This window comes from Heterodontus francisci, chromosome 13 (assembly GCF_036365525.1).
Source record: "Heterodontus francisci isolate sHetFra1 chromosome 13, sHetFra1.hap1, whole genome shotgun sequence".
NCBI classification, from domain to species: domain Eukaryota; kingdom Metazoa; phylum Chordata; class Chondrichthyes; order Heterodontiformes; family Heterodontidae; genus Heterodontus; species Heterodontus francisci.
In genome coordinates, this window is record NC_090383.1 from 110,814,832 (window position 1) to 110,835,031 (window position 20,200).

Below are 20,200 nucleotides of genomic sequence, written 5' to 3' on the forward strand. Positions count from 1 at the left end.
CATGGGGAGTGGGATAGAAATGGAAGCTCTTATTGGGCTTTCACATGACTAGAGCTGAAGGGTTCACTGCAATGAGTTAATCTGATCTCGGTTAGTAACTGCACCTCATTTAAAAGTCCGCCGCTCAATTTTGAATATTTATTTCCACGTGCATGTTAATTTTCTCCCACACCTACATGCAGCCTTTTGGGGTTTGAAGAATCCCAGTCCAGAGGCAAAATGCAGCACCTTCTTCACCAACCCCACAGCTGTTGTTCTGTCTGCACAATGTCACTTTCAGAGGGAAGGAAGGATGTAGACAGCTGCTGAGCAGAGCATTTGGAAGCCTTCAGGCATCCTGAGCACGAGGGAACAATTTGAAGTACCTATGCTCAAAGTATTTTTTCTTTCTCATTATTGCATGGAAATGAGATGTATAATATGGATTTTTATAATAAACAAATGTGAGTGGCTTTGTTGACTGAGTGATGCCCTACAGCCAGATATACGCACTTGATGTCTTTCTCTCTCTCATACCTTCTCTCTCACTCAGTTGTTCATTCTCTCTTTTTCCATTTTCTCTCTCAAGCACTTCGGTAGCTTCCTTCCTCTTTCTCTCCTTCTCACTTTTTCACATTCTGTTACATTTAGCATTTCTGTAGTTTAAACATTTTGTTCTTCTGTGACTCCTTCATCGGGCTGAGGGAGCCAATTTCACAGATGTAAATATAAGCCGCCAGTGCACAGACATCAATCATTCTCCTGCGATTTGAGCTCTAGAATGTCTGAATGTGAAAGTGCTGTTTTCTCCCTTTCTCTTCCTGTCCCTCTGTTTTTCTCTCTTCCCCTCTCTCTCTCTTCTCCCACCCCCCCCCCTCTTCTCCTCCCCCCCCTCTTCTCCTCCCCCCCCTCTTCTCCTCCCCTCCCTCTCTCTTCCCCTCCCTCCCTCTCTCTTCCCCTCCCTCTCTTTCTCTCTCGCTGGTATGCTTTCCATCTGTTTTATCTCATGTACAACAAACATCTTTCTATGAATTTGTGTCATCTCACTTTCTCTGTTCCTGCTCTGCCTGTGTCCTCCTTTTCTCCCTCTCTCTGTCTCACTCTATTTCTGTCCAGCCAAAAGAAGCTGTTTCCTCTGTGGTTGTGCATGTCACTCTCTGTCTCACTCACTCTCTCTCTCTCTCCCTCTCTCCCCGTCCTCTCCTTTGTGCTGGGGTCCATCCAGTGTAAGCAGAGACCTGACGTCCCTTTTGACAGATGTGTCCAGGTTGTTGAATTTTTGCAAAACATCTGCTACTACTATTTGAAGATTTGAACATCTTGCCTTTAAATTTTTGTTTAAGAAGAGGCCACTTCCGAAAGGCTCATAGCTGCCACAGAAGCTGTGAGGTGGTGGCCAAAAACAGCAGAGTTTGCAGCTGGATCTGAGTTTGCCTGCGCCCTCCCCCACTAAGGGACTGAAAGGCCCATGGGTCCCATGTATCCTCTGTGTAGAGGTAACATTGCCAGAATTAAGTATATAAAATAACTTGCTGACTGGATTCTAATCGGAAACATCTGTGGGCAGTAGCTTGGAGGGGTGGCTGCATAACCACATCAAACGCAGGTCAGTAAAGTGGGTGCACGTGTGCGAATATTTAGCGGAAGGGCAGCGTGGACTAAACACGTCGAGAACTTCCGACGCTTGCGGAACACCCACCATTTATTGAAACTTAGAATCTGCTTCAGCAAGTTAACCTTTCTTCCACTGGAAAACATTGCCTTCTGCACAGCAAGACAGTCTGCAGTGCTGGCTGTTACTTCATGAAGATCTCTCTTTCTCTGATGCAGAGGGGAGTCTCTCTGCAATGGGAAAAGTAATTGCTGATTCTCTGATGTGTTATAATATTAACATGCGGGATGAAGATCCAGGAGGCTGCATGTGATCATGGAGAGATGGGACTTAATGTGTGTTTGGGATAGAAATGCAACACTGTACTAACGTGCCTCCTGGCTTGCTGTAGTCATGTGACCTCTATCATGAGGCACTCACTGCAGGCAGCCATCACAAGGCCAATTCAATAAAGACACAGTGCAGGTAAGACTTGTCCTGTAAGCTCGTAACAATATGTGACTGTGTGTGTGTGTGTCTCTCTTTCTTCCTCTTCCCATGCCATCTAGCTGAGATGCTCTTACAGAGAGCCAGCATGGACTCAATGGGCTGAATGGCCTCCTGTGCTGTAACCATTCTATAATTCTATCTCATTTATAGTGTATGGTTCTGCAGGTGCTGGCAGATGCCCAGTACCTTGCCCATGTACTCAATTATCCTGTGAGCTTAGACTGTGATTGTCTCTCGGCTGTTCAACCACAGGGAGCATCAGCCAAGCCTGATCCTGTCCACATCCACACTTGCAATCTACACCAGGTATCATTGGCTGGTGATCAAGATGGGAAACGTTTACCTGGTTTTATTTCTTGCATGGCCAGTAGGAAGGAAGGTCACTAGTGCACTTTAGCTTTTCACACCATAGATGCTTTCCAGGGGTAGAGTTGTGGCTCAGTGGGGAACACGCTGGCCTCTGAGTCAGAAGTTTGTGTGTTCAAGTCCTGCTCCAAAGACTCGTAAAAGTAATCCAGACACCCCAGTGCAGGACTGAAGGAGTGCTGCACTGTTCACGGTGCTGCCATTCAGGTGAGAGCCTAAACCAAGTCGTGCCCGCCCTCTCGGGTGGAATAAAAGATCCCACGGCACTATTTTGAAGAGTTCTCCCTAACATCCTGGCTAATATGTATCCCTCAACTGAGAGATTATTTCAAAGATAAATTGTTTGACATAATGATAGTACAGTAGCATAGTGCGTACATTACTGGATAAGTGATCTGGAGACATGAGTTCAAATCCCACCATGGCAGCTGGGGAATTCAAATTCAGTTAATTATATAAAAATCTGGAATGAAAAGCTTGTATCATAATGGTGGCCATGAAACTAGGAGATAGTGATAAAAATCCATCTGCTTTACGAATGTCCTTTTCGGAAGGAAAACTGCCGTCCTGACCCGTCTGACTTATACATTACTCCAGACTCTTAAATGCAAGGCACGCAGTGGTATCAAAACTGCCACGAGAAAGTCTAATAAGAATAAAACTGGATGGACCACCTGGTGTCAGCCTAAGCACTGGAAATGACAAAGGCACACCCAGTCCAACTACCCTGCAAAGTCTTCCTCACTAACATTTGGGGAGAGCTGTCCCACAGACTAGTCATGCAACAACCTGACATAGTCATACACACTGAATCATATGTTACAGCCAATGTCCCAGACACCTCCATCACCATCCTGTGTACGTCCTGTCCCACTGGCAGGACAGACCCACCAGAGGTGGCGGCACAGTGGTATACAATTGGGAGGGAGTGGCATTGGGAGTCCTCAACATTGACTCCGGACCCCATGAAGTCTCAGCATTAGGTCAAACACGAGCAAGGAAACCTCTTTCCTATTACCACCCACTGCCCTCCCTCAGCTGATGAATCAGTGCTTCTCCCTGATGAACACCACTTGGAAGAAGCACTGAGGGTGGCAAGGGCACAGAATAAAGGCCTGCTCAGGTCGGGAAAGAGAACCTGACCGATCCATAGCAGACACGAGCCCGACCCGGCCCGAGTCGCTCCAATATCACCCCGAGCCCGACCCCACTCGACCCGACCCGGCCATCCCTTTACTTACCTTCCGACTGGGAAGCTCCACAAAGCTGCAGCGCATGCGTGATGACATCATAGTGATGTCACACACTCACTGCGCTGACTCGGTTTCGTCCCAGACTCCCAGCTCAAGTAAGTTTTTTAATTTCAATACTTACTGGCAGAGCACTTACTGTGTGTGTCCGACCTGGCCTGACCCGACCCGAGCCCGAAAGCCGGACCCGGAAGAGGGGCCCGACCCGACCCGAACCCGACAGATGTTGTTGGGTCCCGTCGGGTTCGGGTCGGGTAGCAGGCCTTTAGCACAGAATGTAATCTGGGTGGGGGACTTCAATGACCATCACCAAGAGTGGCTCGGTAGCACCACTACTGATCGAGCTGGCCGAGTCCTAAAGGACATAGCAGCCAGACTGGGCCTACGGCAGGTGGTGAGGGAACCAACGAGAGAGAAAAATCAACCTACCCTCGTCCTCACCAATCTACCTGTCGCAGATACATCTGTCCATGACAGTATTGGTAGGAGTAACCACCGCACAGTCCTTGTGTAGACGCAGTCCCGTCTTCACACTGAGGATACCCTCCATCATGTGTGGCACTACCAACATGCTAAATGGGGTAGATTCAGAATACTTCAGCAGCTTAAAACTGGGTATCCATGAGGCGCTGTGGGCCATCAGGAGCAGCAGAATTGTACTCAACCACAATCTGTAATCACATGGCCTGGCATATCTCCCACTCTACCATTACCATCAAGCCAGGAGACCAACCCTGGTTCAATGAAAAGTGCAGGAGGGCATGCTAGGAGCAGCACCAGGCATACCTCAAAATGCAATGCCAACCTAGTGAAACTACAACACAGGACTGCATGCATGTTAAACAGCAGAAGCAACATGCTATAGACAGAGATAAGCCATCAAACAACCATTGGATCAGATCAAAGCTCTGCAGTCCTGCCACATCTAGTCGTGAAAGTTGGTGGACAATTAAACAACTGACAGGAGGAGGAGGCTCCACAAATATCCCCATCCTCAATGATGGGGGAGCCCAGCACATCAGTGCACAAGACAAGGCTGAAGCATTTGCAACCATCTTCAGCCAGAAGTGCCAAGTGGATGATCCATCTCGGCCGCCTCCTGAAGTCCCCAGCATCAGAGAACCCAGTTTTCAGACAATTCGATAAACTCCACGTGATATCAAAAAATAGCTGAGGGCACTGAATACAGCAAATGGGATGGGCTCTGACAACATCCCAGATGTAGTACTGAAGACTTGTGCTCCAGAACTTGCCACACCCCTAGCCAAGCTGTTCCAGTACAGCTACAAGACTGGCATCTACCTGAAAATGTGGAAAATTGCCCAGGTATGTGCTGTTCACAAAAAGCAGGACAAATCCAATCCAACCAATTACTGCCCCATCAGTCCACTCTCAATCATCAGCAAAGTGATGGAAGATGTTGTTGATAGTGGTATCAAGTGGCACTTACACAGCAATAACCTGCTCATTGATGCTCTGTTTCGTTCTGTCAAGACCACACGGCTCTAGACCTCATTATAGCCTTGGTCCAAACATGGACAAAAGAGCAGAATTCCAGAAATGAGGTGAGGGTGACTGCTCTTGACATCAAGGCAGCATTTGAGTGAGTGTGACATTAAGAAGCTCTAGTAAAAATGAAGTCAGTGGGGATCGGGGAAAATCCTCTACTGGTTGGAGTCATACCCAGTACAAAGGAAGATGGTTGCGGTTTTTGGAGGCCAATCATCTGAGCAGGACATTGCTGCAGGAGTTCCTCAGGGCGGTGACCTTGGCCCAACCATCTTCAGCTACTTCAGCAATGACCTTCCTTCCAACATCAGGTCAGAAGTGGGGATGTTTGCTGATGATTGCACAATGTTCAGCACCATTCGCGACTCCTCAAATACTGAAACAGTCCATGCCCACATGCAGCAAGACCTGGACAACTTTCAGGCTTAGGCTGGTAAGTGGCAAGCAACATTCACACCACACAAGTGCCAGGCAACATCTCCAACAAGAGAGTCTAACCAGCTCCCCTTGACATTCAACAGCATTACCATCGCTGAATCCCCCACCATCAAAATTCTGGGCGTCACCATTGAACAGAAATTGAACTGGACCAGCCATATAAATACTGTAGCTGCAAGATCAGGTCAGAGGCTGGGAATTCTGCAGCGTGTAACTCCCCTCCTGACTCCCCAAAGCCTGCCTAACATTTACAAGGCACAAGTCAGGAGTGTGATGGAATACTCCCCACTTGCTTGGATGAGTGTAGCTCCAACAACACTCAAGAAGCTCGACGCCATCCAGGACAAAGTAGCCCGCTTAATTGGCACCCCATCCACCATCTTCAGCATTCACTCCCTTCACTGCCAGTGCACAGTGGCAGCAGTGTGTACCATCTACAAGATGCACTGCAGCAACTCACCAAGGCTCCTTAGACAGCACCTTCCAAACCCATTACCTCTACCACCTCGAAGGACAAGGCCAGCATCTGCAAGTTCCCCTCCAAGTCACACACCATCCTGACTTGGAACTATATCACCGTTCCTTCATTGTTCCTGAGTCAAAATCCTGGAGCTTCCTCCCTAACAGCACTGTAGGTGTATCTACACCACATAGACTGCAGCGGTTCAAGAAGGCAGCTCACCACCTTCTCAAGGGCAATTAGGAATGGGCAATAAATACTGGTCTTGCCAGTAACACCCACATCCATCAATAATAATAAAAGATGACTGGATTATTTTAGGAATTCCCAATGTACTTTACAGGCAATTTTTTGCAGTCTTTCACTGTTGTAATATAGGAAGAGCTGTGGTTGTGGAAGAAAAATAAGAAGACAGGTGGAGTCAATAGGTAGAAATTTCACCTGTCAAGAGCCTGACATGTTTAATAATCTTAAGAAAAGCACTTCCTCAGCACCAATGACAGATGTAGGTGGGCTTTACATAACAATTTACTGCACCAGCATCTGTTTATGCAGCAGTGCCGAGGCTCCTGAGTGATTAGATGGTCTGTTGCTGTCAGAAATAAACCCTGTGTTTTTTTTTTAATTGACATGAGGCTGAGCGGGAAGGGGGGGGTGGGGGGTGGAGGGGAGAATTGGGAAAAGTAGACAGCGATTACTAACTCTTACTGTTTACAGGTAATGAGAGTGAGGTGGTTGGAGTGGGGAAATATATGGAGCATATAGGCCCTGACATGGTCAAAGGAGTGAACTTCCTTCTTGTTCTGTGCAGGATGCTGACATGCTGGCAGGTGAGGAACATGCCTGGAAGGAAGTCAAGGATTCGATTCCTAAAGTGGAGGAATTACAATCTGCAGAAAGTATCCTTATGATTCCAGGCCATGGGTGACATTGAGTCCAATTTCATCTACGTGGGTGATGTGAGATGAAGCTTGCATGATAATAAATACAACATACAGGTGGGTGGCATCCATATGCATTTTATTTCATGCACACGGCTTCTCTTTTTCCAGTTTTAGTTTCTTTGAACTTCTCCCTTTGAGCGGCAGCTTTCCCCAACTCCTGATCGACCAAGGAACTGGGCAAGTGACCTCTACAGAGGGCTCTGTAAGGCATTTATTCTCATTACTCTCCCCTTTCACACAGTAAAGTAATATACAAAGCAGCAAATTCTTCGAGATAAAATGTTATTAGCATAGAGCTCCTGGAATTAGGCTTCTGACCTTGCTAGGCCGCCCTGATGACATCGTTGATTGGGGAACTGTCACCGTATGTCCTCGATTTGGTTCCACAGTAAACCACATAGTTGTTAGGTGCTTGATGGCCGGCATGGACATGATAGGCCAAAGGGCCTGTTTCTGTGCTGTATAACTCTATGACTCTAACAGGCCCGCAACTTCTGACAGGCCTGAGAGCCTGTCTCGGAAACACTTTCCTGGTACCTGGTGTCGTAGGATTCACATGACTGCAGATTAGCTTACCAGCTGATTTTTGAAGTTGGCGATGCCTCTAACCCTGCCAATTGCTGTAAAGTCTGCCTTTGTTATACTGGAATGTTCCTGTTAGTGTTAGAATAACAGTGGTCTTGTGGGGTTAGAGAACTGCCTCAGAAATTATGAAAGTTGCAGAGTGGGTGGAGGTGGGTGTTTGCTGGAATTATACCAGAGTATTCAGGGGTCAGGTACCTTTCTTCCTTTCTGCTCCTCCTCCCGCTCCTTGCCTTCTGCTTTGACATCTTCCTCAAGTGTCATTTGGTGCAGCAACAGAATACCTGGATCAGTTGTTCCAGCCGATTGGTGCCATTTGCGGCAGCAACAAAGTGCTACGTGTTGCTTTCTGTAGTGACACTATAAATGATGTTACATGATGCGGTAACGTTTGGTGTGATGATAACATTGCTGGTGTAATATCGTGCAGCAATCGAATGTGAGCTATGATTCCTCTTCCACCAAGTTCCAATATCTCACTTGTGTTATAGGAAAGGATGAGAGGATGCAGGCCCTGGTGGAGTCCAATCCACAAGATTCTCTGATCACTTCCCTTCAGGGAAGGAATATCTCGGCCTGTGAGCAGTAGGTTACTTCCAGGCGAAGATTGTATTAAAAGCAAGAAGGAAAGAAGTGCCTATGTGGTTCAAACACCGGTGGTATTACTCGCTGTTCCCAGGCTGGTTCTGTGCCATTGCTGATTGGTGTATTCTGTACTCTGGCACTCGGCTGTCTACCAAGTGGTGGATTTTATAGCTGTCTGCTGTACATTAGCTCCCAGTTCAGTTTCTCTGAACCAGGTGTGGCCCCAGCCTTCTCAAACTTTCCTGATGGTTATAATCTCTCAGTTCTGGTAACATCCTTGTAAATCTTTTTTTGCACCTTCTCCAGTGCCTCAATATCGTTTTTAGAATATAGTGACCAGAAATGTGCCGAGGCCTAACCAAGGTCCTATACACATTTAACATAATCACAGAATCATTACAGTGCAGAAGGAGGCCATTCAGCCCATCATGTCCTCACCGGCTCTCTGAAAGAGCAACTCCCTCAGTTCCATTCCCCTGCTTTCTCCCCATAACCCTTCCTTTTCATATAACTGTTTAATTCCCTTCTGAATGCTTCACTTGAACCTACCTCCACCACGTTCTCAGGCAGTGCATTCCAGACCTTAACCACTCTGCGTGAAAAAGTTTTTTCTTATGTCACTTTTGCTTCTCTTACCCATTACCCAATCCTTTCACGAGCCCTCTGCTTTGCAATTCTATCCTTCTACAAATAAATCCCAGAGCTTTGTTTGCATCTTTATGGCCTTATTAACCTGTGTGTCTGCTTTTGGTGATTTGTATATCAGTACTCCTACATCCTTTTGCTCTTCTATCCCATTTAGATTTATTTCCCAAGGATTATGTAGCCTCCTTATTCTTCCTACCAAAGTTCACCACCTCTCACTTATCTATATTGAAATCCATTTGCCAATGGCATATTTTTTAATGTGTTCTTTTAGGTCCAAGCACACTGCACCCCAGATGACAGGGTGGGTAGCTCTCAGGTCTCTGTCCTTTCGTGGACGTGACTTATTCCCACTTAGAAGGTTTAAACAGCCGGCCGATTATTGTTTTCAACAAAAGAAAATGGCCAGCTGGTGAGAGTCTCTTCATTTATTTTCTGGACCGACACACGTGAACTGTTGCCAATGCTGCTCTCGTGCCAACTGCTTGAAGATGTGCAGTAGTGGCTGAGGACCTCTCCCATTCTGTCATTCTTACAGTTTCTCCCTCAGTGTTCTGCTCCACTCTGTACTGCGGAGCTCCTCACTGGGGATGAGGGTTATGAGCTTCCAGTGCTTCACTCCAGCTGTCAGTGAGGGCGGCAAGTTTGTCAACTGTGAAGGGGAATGCAGGCTGAGCCCAATCCTGTTCTCATCTGATGTGTGCAATTTCCAGCAGAAATCATTTGTCGGTGATCAGGAGTGGGAATCGGGGCTCTTTTTTTTTCTTTTTGCCTCCTAAAACTAGTGGTGCTGCAGCCAATCATAATGCTCCTGTTGCCACCCCAACTAACATCAGTTATCTCACTACAGACCAGGGATCAATGCTGGAACCATCTGGTGGTGCCATCTGGCCTTGTGTTGCTCAATGTAACATTGCTTCGTGACTTTACACAAGCACACACACCCTATCTGCCTCTTTATATATCGAGATACAGCACTGAAACAGGCCCTTCGGCCCACCAAGTCTGTGCCGACCATCAACCACCCATTTATACTAATCCTACACTAATTCCATATTCCTACCACATCCCCACCTGTCCCTATATTTCCCTGCCACCTACCTATACTAGGGGCAATTTGTAATGGCCAATTTACCTATCAACCTGCAAGTCTTTTGGCTGTGGGAGGAAACCGGAGCACCCGGAGGAAACCCACGCAGACACAGGGAGAACTTGCAAACTCCACACAGGCAGTACCCAGAATTGAACCCGGGTCACTGGAGCTGTGAGGCTGCGGTGCTAACCACTGCGCCACTGTGCCGCCCCCACTTTCTCTTTCCCCGCCTGTCTGGTCCTTCGCTCTTCTGTTTATCTCCTCTCTCTAGCTCTTCTCCCTGTCATTCACTCTCTCCGTCTGCCTACCAGTTTTCTCCCTCTTTTTCTCTCGCTCTCTCTTCCTCTCGTTCTCCCTTTCTTTCTATCTCTTCCTCTCCTCCTCCTTCTCGTTAAATGAAACACAAAATTCACATAAATGCCTATTATACTGCACTTGAGGCCTACACATTCACAAAGGTTGCAGAGGTTGGCACACGGTGAGTTCAGATCACAACACGTTATCTGAATGATTGGAACATTTGAGCAACTCATGTTAGCAGATCTCATTTTCTAGATTGCAGCTTTCAATTACTTTCCTACCATGGCTCCACCACTTCATTGAAAAAATCCTTCCGTTGCTGTGACAAGACATTCCTGCATCACTAAAGTAATTTATTACTGGCTGCCACATTGACCCATTTGCATTTTGTTTATTATTATATTTTGCTTTGTTGCATGCAAGTCTTATTCAAGGCAAAAACTACAGATAATGTTATTATGGACAATCTTCCAAATTCTGCAGTTCTTCCACCCCGACTTTCTGAATAATTATATTCTTTATAAATGTATCATCCTTAGTCAGTTTGCTGATTTATGTTCTGAATCAAACAGAATGATCCTGGTGACGGGAGGAGCTCATCGAGGGAACTTAGTGGTGGCAAGCTTTTTTTGCGTGTTGTTGAAGCTGACCCCATTTTGGAGAGCGATGAGTACATCAGACTCTTGACTTGGGCCTTGTAGATGGTGGAGAGGCATCGAGAGGTCAGGTGGTGAGCCATTCGTGACAAAATACGCAACCTCTGACCTACTCTTGTAGCCACAGTATTGATATGCCTAGTCCACTTCTGGTCAATGCTGACTTCCAAGATGATGCTCATGGCTGATCCGGCCATTGCGATGCTGTTGAGGGTAAAAGGGACATGGCTGCACTTTCTTTTGTTTGAGATGGTTATTATCTAGCAGGAATATTGCCTGCAATCGGTCAGCCTGAGCCTGGAAGTATCCAGTTCCTACTGTGAGCTTGCTGGGCTATTTCATTATCAGAGGACTTGTGAAAGGAGCTGAACACTGCAGAATCATCATCAGACAGCCCAACTGCTGATCTAATGAGGAGGGAAAGTCATTGTTGAAGGAGTTGAAAATGGCTCGAACCACGTTACACTCCTGCATTGATATCCTGGGGATGTGATGATAAGCCTCCAATGACCATGACTATCTTCCTTTGTGTCAGGCATGATTCCAGCTGCTGAAAAGTTTTCTTGTTGATCCCCATTGTCCTTGACACCGTTAAGAGCAGTTTGTTTGGCTGGTGTCCATACCATTACACTACATATCCATCCCCTCCACCACCAGCACACTGTGGCCGCAGCTTAGCAAGGTTAGTTCAACAGCACCCTCCTCCCCTGCAACCTTCACCACTGAGAAGGACAAGATAAACTGTGATATCCAAGTTACACTGCATCCTGAATTGGCCATGTATCGCTGCCATTCCTTCATTATCACTGGGTCCCGACTCCATTGTGAGAACACCATTACCACGTAGACTGCAGCAGTTCAAGAAGAAGGCCCAACACCACCTTCTCGAGGGCAACTAGTGATGACCACATCCTGAGAACAAAGAAAAATAACAGAACGAATGAAGGGTTTGTGTTGACCCAAAGCTCCTGGGGGCATAAAAGAAGCACTTCAATCTCTTGAGTCTACATCCTCATCCAACATTCCTCAGCGTAGAATGTCAACATCCCCACAACACAACTGCACACCGTGTGCAGATACCCAATTGTGTTTTGTGTTCAGTCCTACTGTCTGCTATTTAGAGGTGGAGTTCCTGTTTAATTAGTGCAGATGTAACATGTGTACTTTTTATATATTTAGAAAAAAACAGAAACCATAAGATAAGAGCTGAGCTGGCTCCTTTTGCCTCCCATGTCTGGGTTCATTCATCCAGATATGTTCTCAGAGTACATTACTTTACTGTGAAAACGAAAGGCATAAGTAAACAAGATATTCTTTTCTGCTTTAGAACTGGCTGATTTCTTACTGAAATTGGTGTTTGGTTTAACCAGGGTCTGCGATCATCGTGACATCGCCCCCCCCCCCCCCCCCCCACCCAACCGCCATGTACGAGCTTTATCTCATCTGGGATTGACTAAGAGGGGAAATCAGCTTGGGAGTTGCCCAGTCGGGTCAGCTCCTGAGGTGCAGGGGACGAAAGACAAGTGTGAGTGGCTTGGCTTTAATAGAATCCTCTCACTCAAATGGCATTGAAAATCAATGGAGCAAAGCAAGACTTCAAGAACAAAAGAACTTGCATTTATATAGCGCCTTTCACAACCTGAGGACATTCCCAAAGTGTTTCACAGCCACTGAAGTACTTTTTGAAGTGTAGTCACTGTTGTAATGTTGGAAAAGTGGCCGCCAATTTGCAAAAAGCAAGCTCCCACAAACATCAATGAGGTAAGTGATCTACTGATTGGTGATGTTGGTTGACGGATAAATATTGGACAGGATGCCGAAAAGGACTCCCCTGCTTTGCTTTGAAATAATGCAATGGGTCTTTTAGATGATGGACGGACTCTCCGATCATCTCCAAGACTGTGCAGTAGACTGTAATGCGCTCCTTGCCTTTTCCTCTATCTTTGACAGAAGGATGTAGATCCTCCTGTTTGAACAGCTGGCATAAAAGTTGCTGTCTTTCCCATACAGTGTCACATGATGGGACAGGAGGGGCATTGACATTTGCACTCCCGGGGTGTTGAGTTCTTGTGTGGGAATTCCTGCGGGTTGCAGGCTGCCCAACACATCGAACCTCATGAATAAACTGTGCCAACAGAACCTGAGACACTTGCCCACACTAAGGCCAGATCAGTTCTGCTTTCTCACACTTCCGAGCAACCAGTTGTAGAACAACATTGGAGACTGTCCCACTGTGGAATCCAGACAGAGATAGATCTTGGAACCAAATAGAGACGTTTTTAAAAAAAAGGTCACAGTATGAAAGATTAGAGAGAAGTCTTGAATCTTACCAGACTGGTAGCAGAAATGAGGGACTTCAGTTATGTGGAGAGACTGGAGAAGCTGGGATTGTTCTTGTCAGAGCAGAGAAGGTTAAGGAGAGATTTAATAGAAGTGCTCAATATTATGAAATATTTTGATATCATAAATAGGGAGAAACTGTTTCCACTGAATGAGGGTAGGTAACCAAAAGGACAGAGATTTAAGTTAATTAGCAAAAGAACCAGAGAGGGGAGATGAAGAGAATATTTTTACAGTGAGTTGTTTTGATCTGGAATGCACTGTCTGAAATGGCAATGGAAGCAAATTCAATCATAACTTCCAAAAGGGAATTGGATAAATACCTGAAAAGAAATAATTTCATTTACAGGCTGATGGGAAAGAGCAGGGGCGTGAGACAAATTGGATAACTCTTTCAGAGAGCTGGCACAGGCACAATGTGGCCTCTGTCCCTGCTGTTTAATTCTGTGATTACAATCCTGCTCCAGACCTGAGAGCAACACCACGGGAGACCCTCTAATAATACAAGTCTTTTCAAACCAGTATTGTGGAGGGGAGTTGGGGTTGGAGGAGAGGTGGAAAAGATCGGTTAAGGAATGTAATATGGGACATTCAGTGACAACTTGTAAGGGTTAGTGTCAGTTTAATATCGGAATGGTGCAGCAGTCCAAACAAATGTACTAGTTCTGGTCTGTTTTCCAGGTTTTGCACAAAATTCATTCTAGGCTGTGCCTCACTGTTGCTTTTCCTATTTTTGTTTAACTTGAGAGCCTGAAGTGATGGTCCCAAAGCCGTTAGGGAATGACACCACTGAGGGTGGGAAGAATAAGAGGTAGAAAGAGAGGTCAACCAGAAGTTACATAGAATTTACAGGGTAGGAACAGGCCACTTGGCCCAACAGGTCTGTGCCAGTGTTTATGCTCCATACAAACCTCCTCACACCTTACTTCATCTTAGCCAACAGCATAGCCCTCTATTCCTTTCCCTCATGCTTATCTCACTTCCCCCTAAATACATCTATGCTATTCGCCTCAACTACTGAGTTCCATGTTCTTACCACTCTGATTGTACCATGAAGCAGGTGGTTATGCTGAAACACAAGACAGGAGCAGCTGATGTTAAACACTCCAGGAGGGCCACTCTCTCTTCTGTCCCTTGCCGTCCAGGTAAAAGCTACATGCATGTGACTCCAGTCGCACAATACAGAGTTGACTCTTAATGCCCTTGCGGTAACTAAGGATGAGCAAGAAATACTGCCTTGCCAGTGTTGTTCACATCCCAAAACCAAATATAGATGAAGTGGAATTACTGTGTTGCACTAAGGGCACAGAACAGAGACGAATTTTAGTGATGGGTTTGTTTGGCATAACAGAGTTAGTCCAGTTAGCATAACAGTTCCTAGGTGATGCCAAGTTTGGTTTTTAAATGCCTCAAGATTTTGGGGCGAAAGAAGATAAGTAATGCCAGTGTCTTGAGACCCTGGGCAAAGAAAGAGTTAGAGTAGGAGGCTGAGCACTAAGTCTGGCGTTGGCTGTATAGGACAGTGTTTTTGGAGTTTCAGAGGAACAAGATATCCTCATGTATTAAAAAATGTAATAGCAGTGGAGATGTGGTAACACACAACACAAAACAAGTCTCCACGACTCCTGCTTTGAACTGTCTAGCACACTGTTGTGATATTTTAAGAAAGCTAATTAAATTGGAGATATATTATGTGTTGAATATTTGATTCGGAACAAACTAGCCAGGGTAATGAGGCCCTCCAGAGCAAAGCAGATGCCCTTATTCAGTGTAAAGCAGCTGTCTTTTGTAAAATAATATCATTTGGGTTTTCGTTTTATTTTCCTGCCTGACTCCTTAACTGAAGTTAATAACAGACTGGGAACAGATTGTGGACATGTGCCAGGCTTTCATAGATAAGAAGCGAGATGTCCTCCCAGACACTAACCTCTATCTGTTGAAGATGCTGGACGCTGCCTTGGATGCCTGCATTCACCTTGCCCGCTGGGAGGACGCCTTGAGTTATGGCGTGAGGACACTGCATCCCTATCAGTAAGTGGCAAAACTCCGATTGCAATTGCGTTCTCTGTCTTTATTAGTCTAGGATTGCATGTGTCTGAATGTTTGAGAGAATGTGAGAGAGAGCATGTGTGTATTTGTCTGGGTGTGTGATTGTCCAAGAATCTATGTGTGTATTTGTCTGAGAGTGTGCTTGTTATCTGTGTGTTTGTTTGTCCAAGCATGTGCGTTTGAGTGAGAGTGCCTGCATCTTAACTGTTTCCAGTCCTGCCAAATCTGGGACTCGCCCATTATCATTTAAAAATGAAACCTGTTTCAATTAATCTCACTCATATTAAAAATGCAGCCCATGTATTTTATTAGTTTTATAATCTTGTCTCACTCTTTTAAGTCATAAATCTGATTTACCAGTTGCCTGATAGTGATGGCTATCCCTCGATACACATCTTGCAGTGCTGCTCTCCTTGACCATTGCTGTTGGGTAGCTGCAGGGTGACCTTGTCAGAGAATAACATCTTTAACATAATCACTAGATGAAAAATCTGTGCTAGGAACTTCTCTGAAATCTTTTAATTCAAGTTAACTCTTCAGAGGCTTTCCCAAATGGCAAATGTGTCAGCATATCTTTTTGAAGTTATTTTACATTGCAACAGAAGTAGGCCATTCAGCCCCTTGAACCTGCTATGCCAATCTCCTAGATCAACTATATCTTACCTCCATCTACCCATCTTGGTTCTGTAATCCTTAATAACCTTACTGAACAAAAAAATCTATCAGTTTTGAAATTTTCACTTGATCTCCTGCCTCAGCTGTTTTTTGGGGCCGTGAGTTGCAGATGTGAATAAGTGCTTTCCGGCATCACCCATGAATGACCTAACTCTAATGTTCAGGTTCTGCCTCCCTGTTCTGGACTCTCCCACCAGAGGAAATAGTTTCTTTCTATCCACCCTACATGGTGTTACTACACACTGTTGCTCAGCCAAATTCACAGGCTGAGGTGACAACCACTCTGTGCCTCACCCTTTGCCAGATGCTCTCTGTAATCCAGGAAGTGTGTAAAAAAGAGGCCTGAGTCAGCTAGCTCTCTGTCTGTCATACCTGCCCATGTGAGCAGACAGTCCAGGTAATGAGCAGGCGTCACCTGGTAATATCTAAAATATCTATTTTTTTGAAAAATCTCTTTTCCCCCCCATTTCCTTCTGTGCCTTATGATGTGCAGAAATTGGTTGTTAAGATTTTCAATTAATTTTCATACCATTGGCAAAGCAAGTCTCCGAATTAAAACCCAGACTCCATCCCAAGCCCCATCCAACCTGTGTCCTCTTCACTTTTGGAGCTGGCAAAGTTGCGAACCATAGGCCTTCGAAAGGGTACTGAGGAGGTTTACCAGGGATGAGGGACTTCAGTTATAGGCACAAATTGGAAAAATTAGAACTGTTCTCTTTGGAAAAGAGAAGGCCCAGAGATGACAGAAGAACATAAGAAACAGGAGCAGGAGTAGACCATGTGGCCTTCAAGCCTACTCCGCCATTCAATATGATCATGGCTGATCTTCTAGCTTAACTCCACTTTCCCGTCCACTCTCCTTATCCTTTGAGTCCCTGAGAGACCAAAAATCTGTCTATTCCAGTCTTGAATATGCTCAACCATGGAGCATCCACAACCCTCTGGGGTAGAGAATTCCAAAGATTCACAACCCTCATCTCAGTCCTAAATGACTGACCGCCCCCCCCCCCCCCCCTCCGCCCCACCTATCTTGAGTCTGTTCTAGATTCCCCAGCCATGGGAAACAACCTCTCAGGCAAGCCCTGTCAAGCTCCATCAGAATCTTGTATGTTTCAATGAGATCACCTCTCATTCTTCTAAACTCCAGAGAGCATAAGCCCAAGTTACTCAGCCTCTCCTCATAGGACAACCCTCTCATCTCAGGAACCAATCTAGTGAACCTTCACTGTACCGCCTCCAATGCAAATATATTCTTCTGTAAATAAGGAGACCAAAACTGTGCACAGTATTCCTGGTGCAGTCTCACCAAAGCCCTGTACAATTGTAGCAAGACTTCCTTATTCTTGTCCTCCAATCCCCTTGCAATAAAGGTCAACGGGCCATTTACCTTCCTAATAGCCTGCTGTACCTGCATGTTAACTTTCTGTGTTCCTTGTCTGAGTATACCTATGTCCTTCTGAACATCAACATTTACAAGTTTCACGCTTTAAAAAAGAATTCTGCATTTCTATTCTTAGTATTAGACAGGATAATCTCACACTTACCCACATTATGCTCCATCTGCAACCTTGTTACCCGCTTACCTAACCTGTTTATATCTCTTTGCAGCCTCTTTGTGTCCTCCTGATAGTTTACATTACCGCCTAGTTTTTCATCATTAGCAAACCTGGATCCATTGCTCTCAGTCTCTTTGTCTAAGTAGATAGAGAACATAAGAACATTATTACTTAAGAAATCAGAGCAGGAGTAGACCATTCGTCCTTTTGAGCTTGCTCTGCCGTTCACTAAGATCATGGCTGATCTTCTACCTCAACTGCACTTTACTGCACTATCCCCAGATCCCTTCATTCCCATAGTATCCAAAAATCTATCAATTTCTGTTTTGAATATACTCAACGACAGAGCATCCACAGCCCTCTGAGGTAGGAAATTCACAATCCTTTGAGTGAAGAAATTTCTGCGCATCTCAGCCCTAAATGACAAACCCCTTATTCTGAGACCGTGACCCCTAGTTTTTGACTCCCCAGCCAGGGGAAACATCCTCTCAGCATCTACCCTGTCAAGTCCTTAAGAATTTTATACATTTCAATGAGATCGCCTCTCATTCTTCTAAACTCTAGGGAATTTTGGCCTACTGTACTCAATCTCTCCTCATAGGACAATCCCCTCATCTCAGGAACCAGTCTAGTGAATCTTTGTTGTACTTTTCTAAGGCAAGGTAAGGAGACCAAAACTGTACACTGTAAGAAAGGCTGTTGCCTCTGGCGAGTGGGTCAATAACCAGAGGTCGTAGATTTAAAATCATTGGCAAAAGATCTGAAGGGGAGATGAGGTGAAAAGCTATCACTGAGACACTCTATCTGAAAAGGAGATGGAAGCGGATTCCATGAATCATTTTAAAAGGGATTTGAACAGGCACTTGAGGATGTCACGGACAAAGAGCAAGCTTGTGGGACCAATCTCAACTGCTCTTTCAAAGCTGGCGCAGGAACGACGGGGAGAATGGCCTCCTTCTGAGCTTTAAGTTTCGATGATTCTAAGATAACTTTGGACTAGGTTTGGGAATCTTGCTCCCTCCTTCCTATGGGGAGAGTTCCGGGTTGGGGGTAACTGTTGTACTGATTCTAAATTTCATGTAGATGCACAATATGTAGCTGGAATACTACATTCAGGGGAGATCGTGTGGCCTTGTGACTGTCCACTACATAGCTACAATATTATAAATAATCGGAATGCAGGTGGCTTGTAGTGGAATTCTGGATGGGTTGATATGGGTTGAGATTTGATTGTTAGGAATGTAAACTTCTCTTCTCCACCCCCTTCTCCTACAGGACACTCCTTGAAACGTTCCCTTTTGATCAATATAATAAAAGCAAAATACTGCGGATGCTGGAAATCTGAAACAAAAACAAGAAATGCTGGATTCACTCAGCAGGTCTGGCAGCATCTGTAGAAAGAGAAGCAGAGTTAACGTTTCGGGTCAGTGACCCTTCTTCGGAACTGGCCCTTTTGATCAATCTTTTGGTCACCTGGCCTAATGTTTCTTGCTTTGGCTCAGTGTCAGTTGTCTGATAACGTGCCTGTAAAGTGCCATGGGGCATTTTATTATTTTAAAGGGGCTATATAAATGCAAGTTCTTGTTGTGATGCATCTGCACCCTATCATTTCATAGCACAGCCTGTTATACGGCAAAATAACAAGCAATGAAGGGGGTGATAACACACACACACACACACTCACACTCACACTCACACTCGTCCTCATACACAAACCAGCTGCCACAACCTGCATAGTGCAGGTTGCTTATGTACAGGGAATGGATAAATATGGCCCAGGAAGAGAAGTAATGAAGAGTGATCTTTCAGCTGCAGTTGCACCTGGTTAGTTATTATTTGTCTCGTGTGTATCATAAGCCATTTCCATCTCCTTTCTGTTCCCCTCTCTCCCTCTTTCCATTTCCAATTTATTTTTCGGCCTTCCATCTCCCACATTCCCCCTACAGGTTGCTCATTCTCCTCAGCAAAGGAGACGATAGGTAACCAACTCTCAGGTCCCCATTGCTGTTTAGATCACTAGTTGTCCATTCGGAGATTTACTGAAGCAATCCAGGGTAATATGTCTATTGAACATATCATTCCTGTTTGTCGGGAGGCAGCAAGATTCTGTTGGGCAACTTCTCGACCTCTCACCCCAACGGTGCAACTGCCTGAGATAAACAAGATAATCAGACACGATGGGCACCATTACAGCATCCTCAGCGTGCATTGCCGTAGCACATACAACATTCCTCTCCCTGGCGGCAGTCTGAGATTAAGTCAGTCTGTTTGCTAACCTTTGACCCCGAGACGAGATGGCATATGCCATTACTAAGATCGCCTATTTCCACCTTCATAACATCATCCAACTTTGCCCCGTCTCAGCGAATCTGCTGAAACCCTTGTTCATGCCTTTGTTACCTCAAGACTTCACTATTCCAGTACACTCCTGGCTGGTCTCCCACATTCTTTTCTCCGTAAACGTGAGAGCATCCAAAACTGCTGCCCGTGTCTTAACTCACACCAAGTCCTGTTCCCCTGTCATCCCCTGTGCTTGCTTACCTACATTGGCTCCCGGTCAAGCAACATCTTGAAAATCCTCATCCTTGTTTTCAAATCCCTCCATGGCCTCACCCCTCCCTATCTGTGTAATCTCCTCCAACCCCACAACCCTCCAAGATATCTGCGTTCAT

The 20,200-nt window shown here is 45.5% G+C and overlaps 1 protein-coding gene across 5 annotated transcripts in view; it reads left to right on the forward strand.

Moving 5' to 3' along the window:
- smyd3 (SET and MYND domain containing 3) overlaps nt 1–20,200 on the forward strand; it is a 737,952-nt gene that overhangs the window by 667,262 nt on the left and 50,490 nt on the right. For all 5 annotated transcript variants that reach the window (XM_068045419.1, XM_068045418.1, XM_068045420.1 and 2 more), the window contains 2 exons: nt 6,915–7,002; nt 15,105–15,279. In XM_068045419.1, the coding sequence (XP_067901520.1) occupies nt 6,915–7,002; nt 15,105–15,279 (263 nt within the window). The remainder of the gene's footprint in view (nt 1–6,914; nt 7,003–15,104; nt 15,280–20,200) is intronic.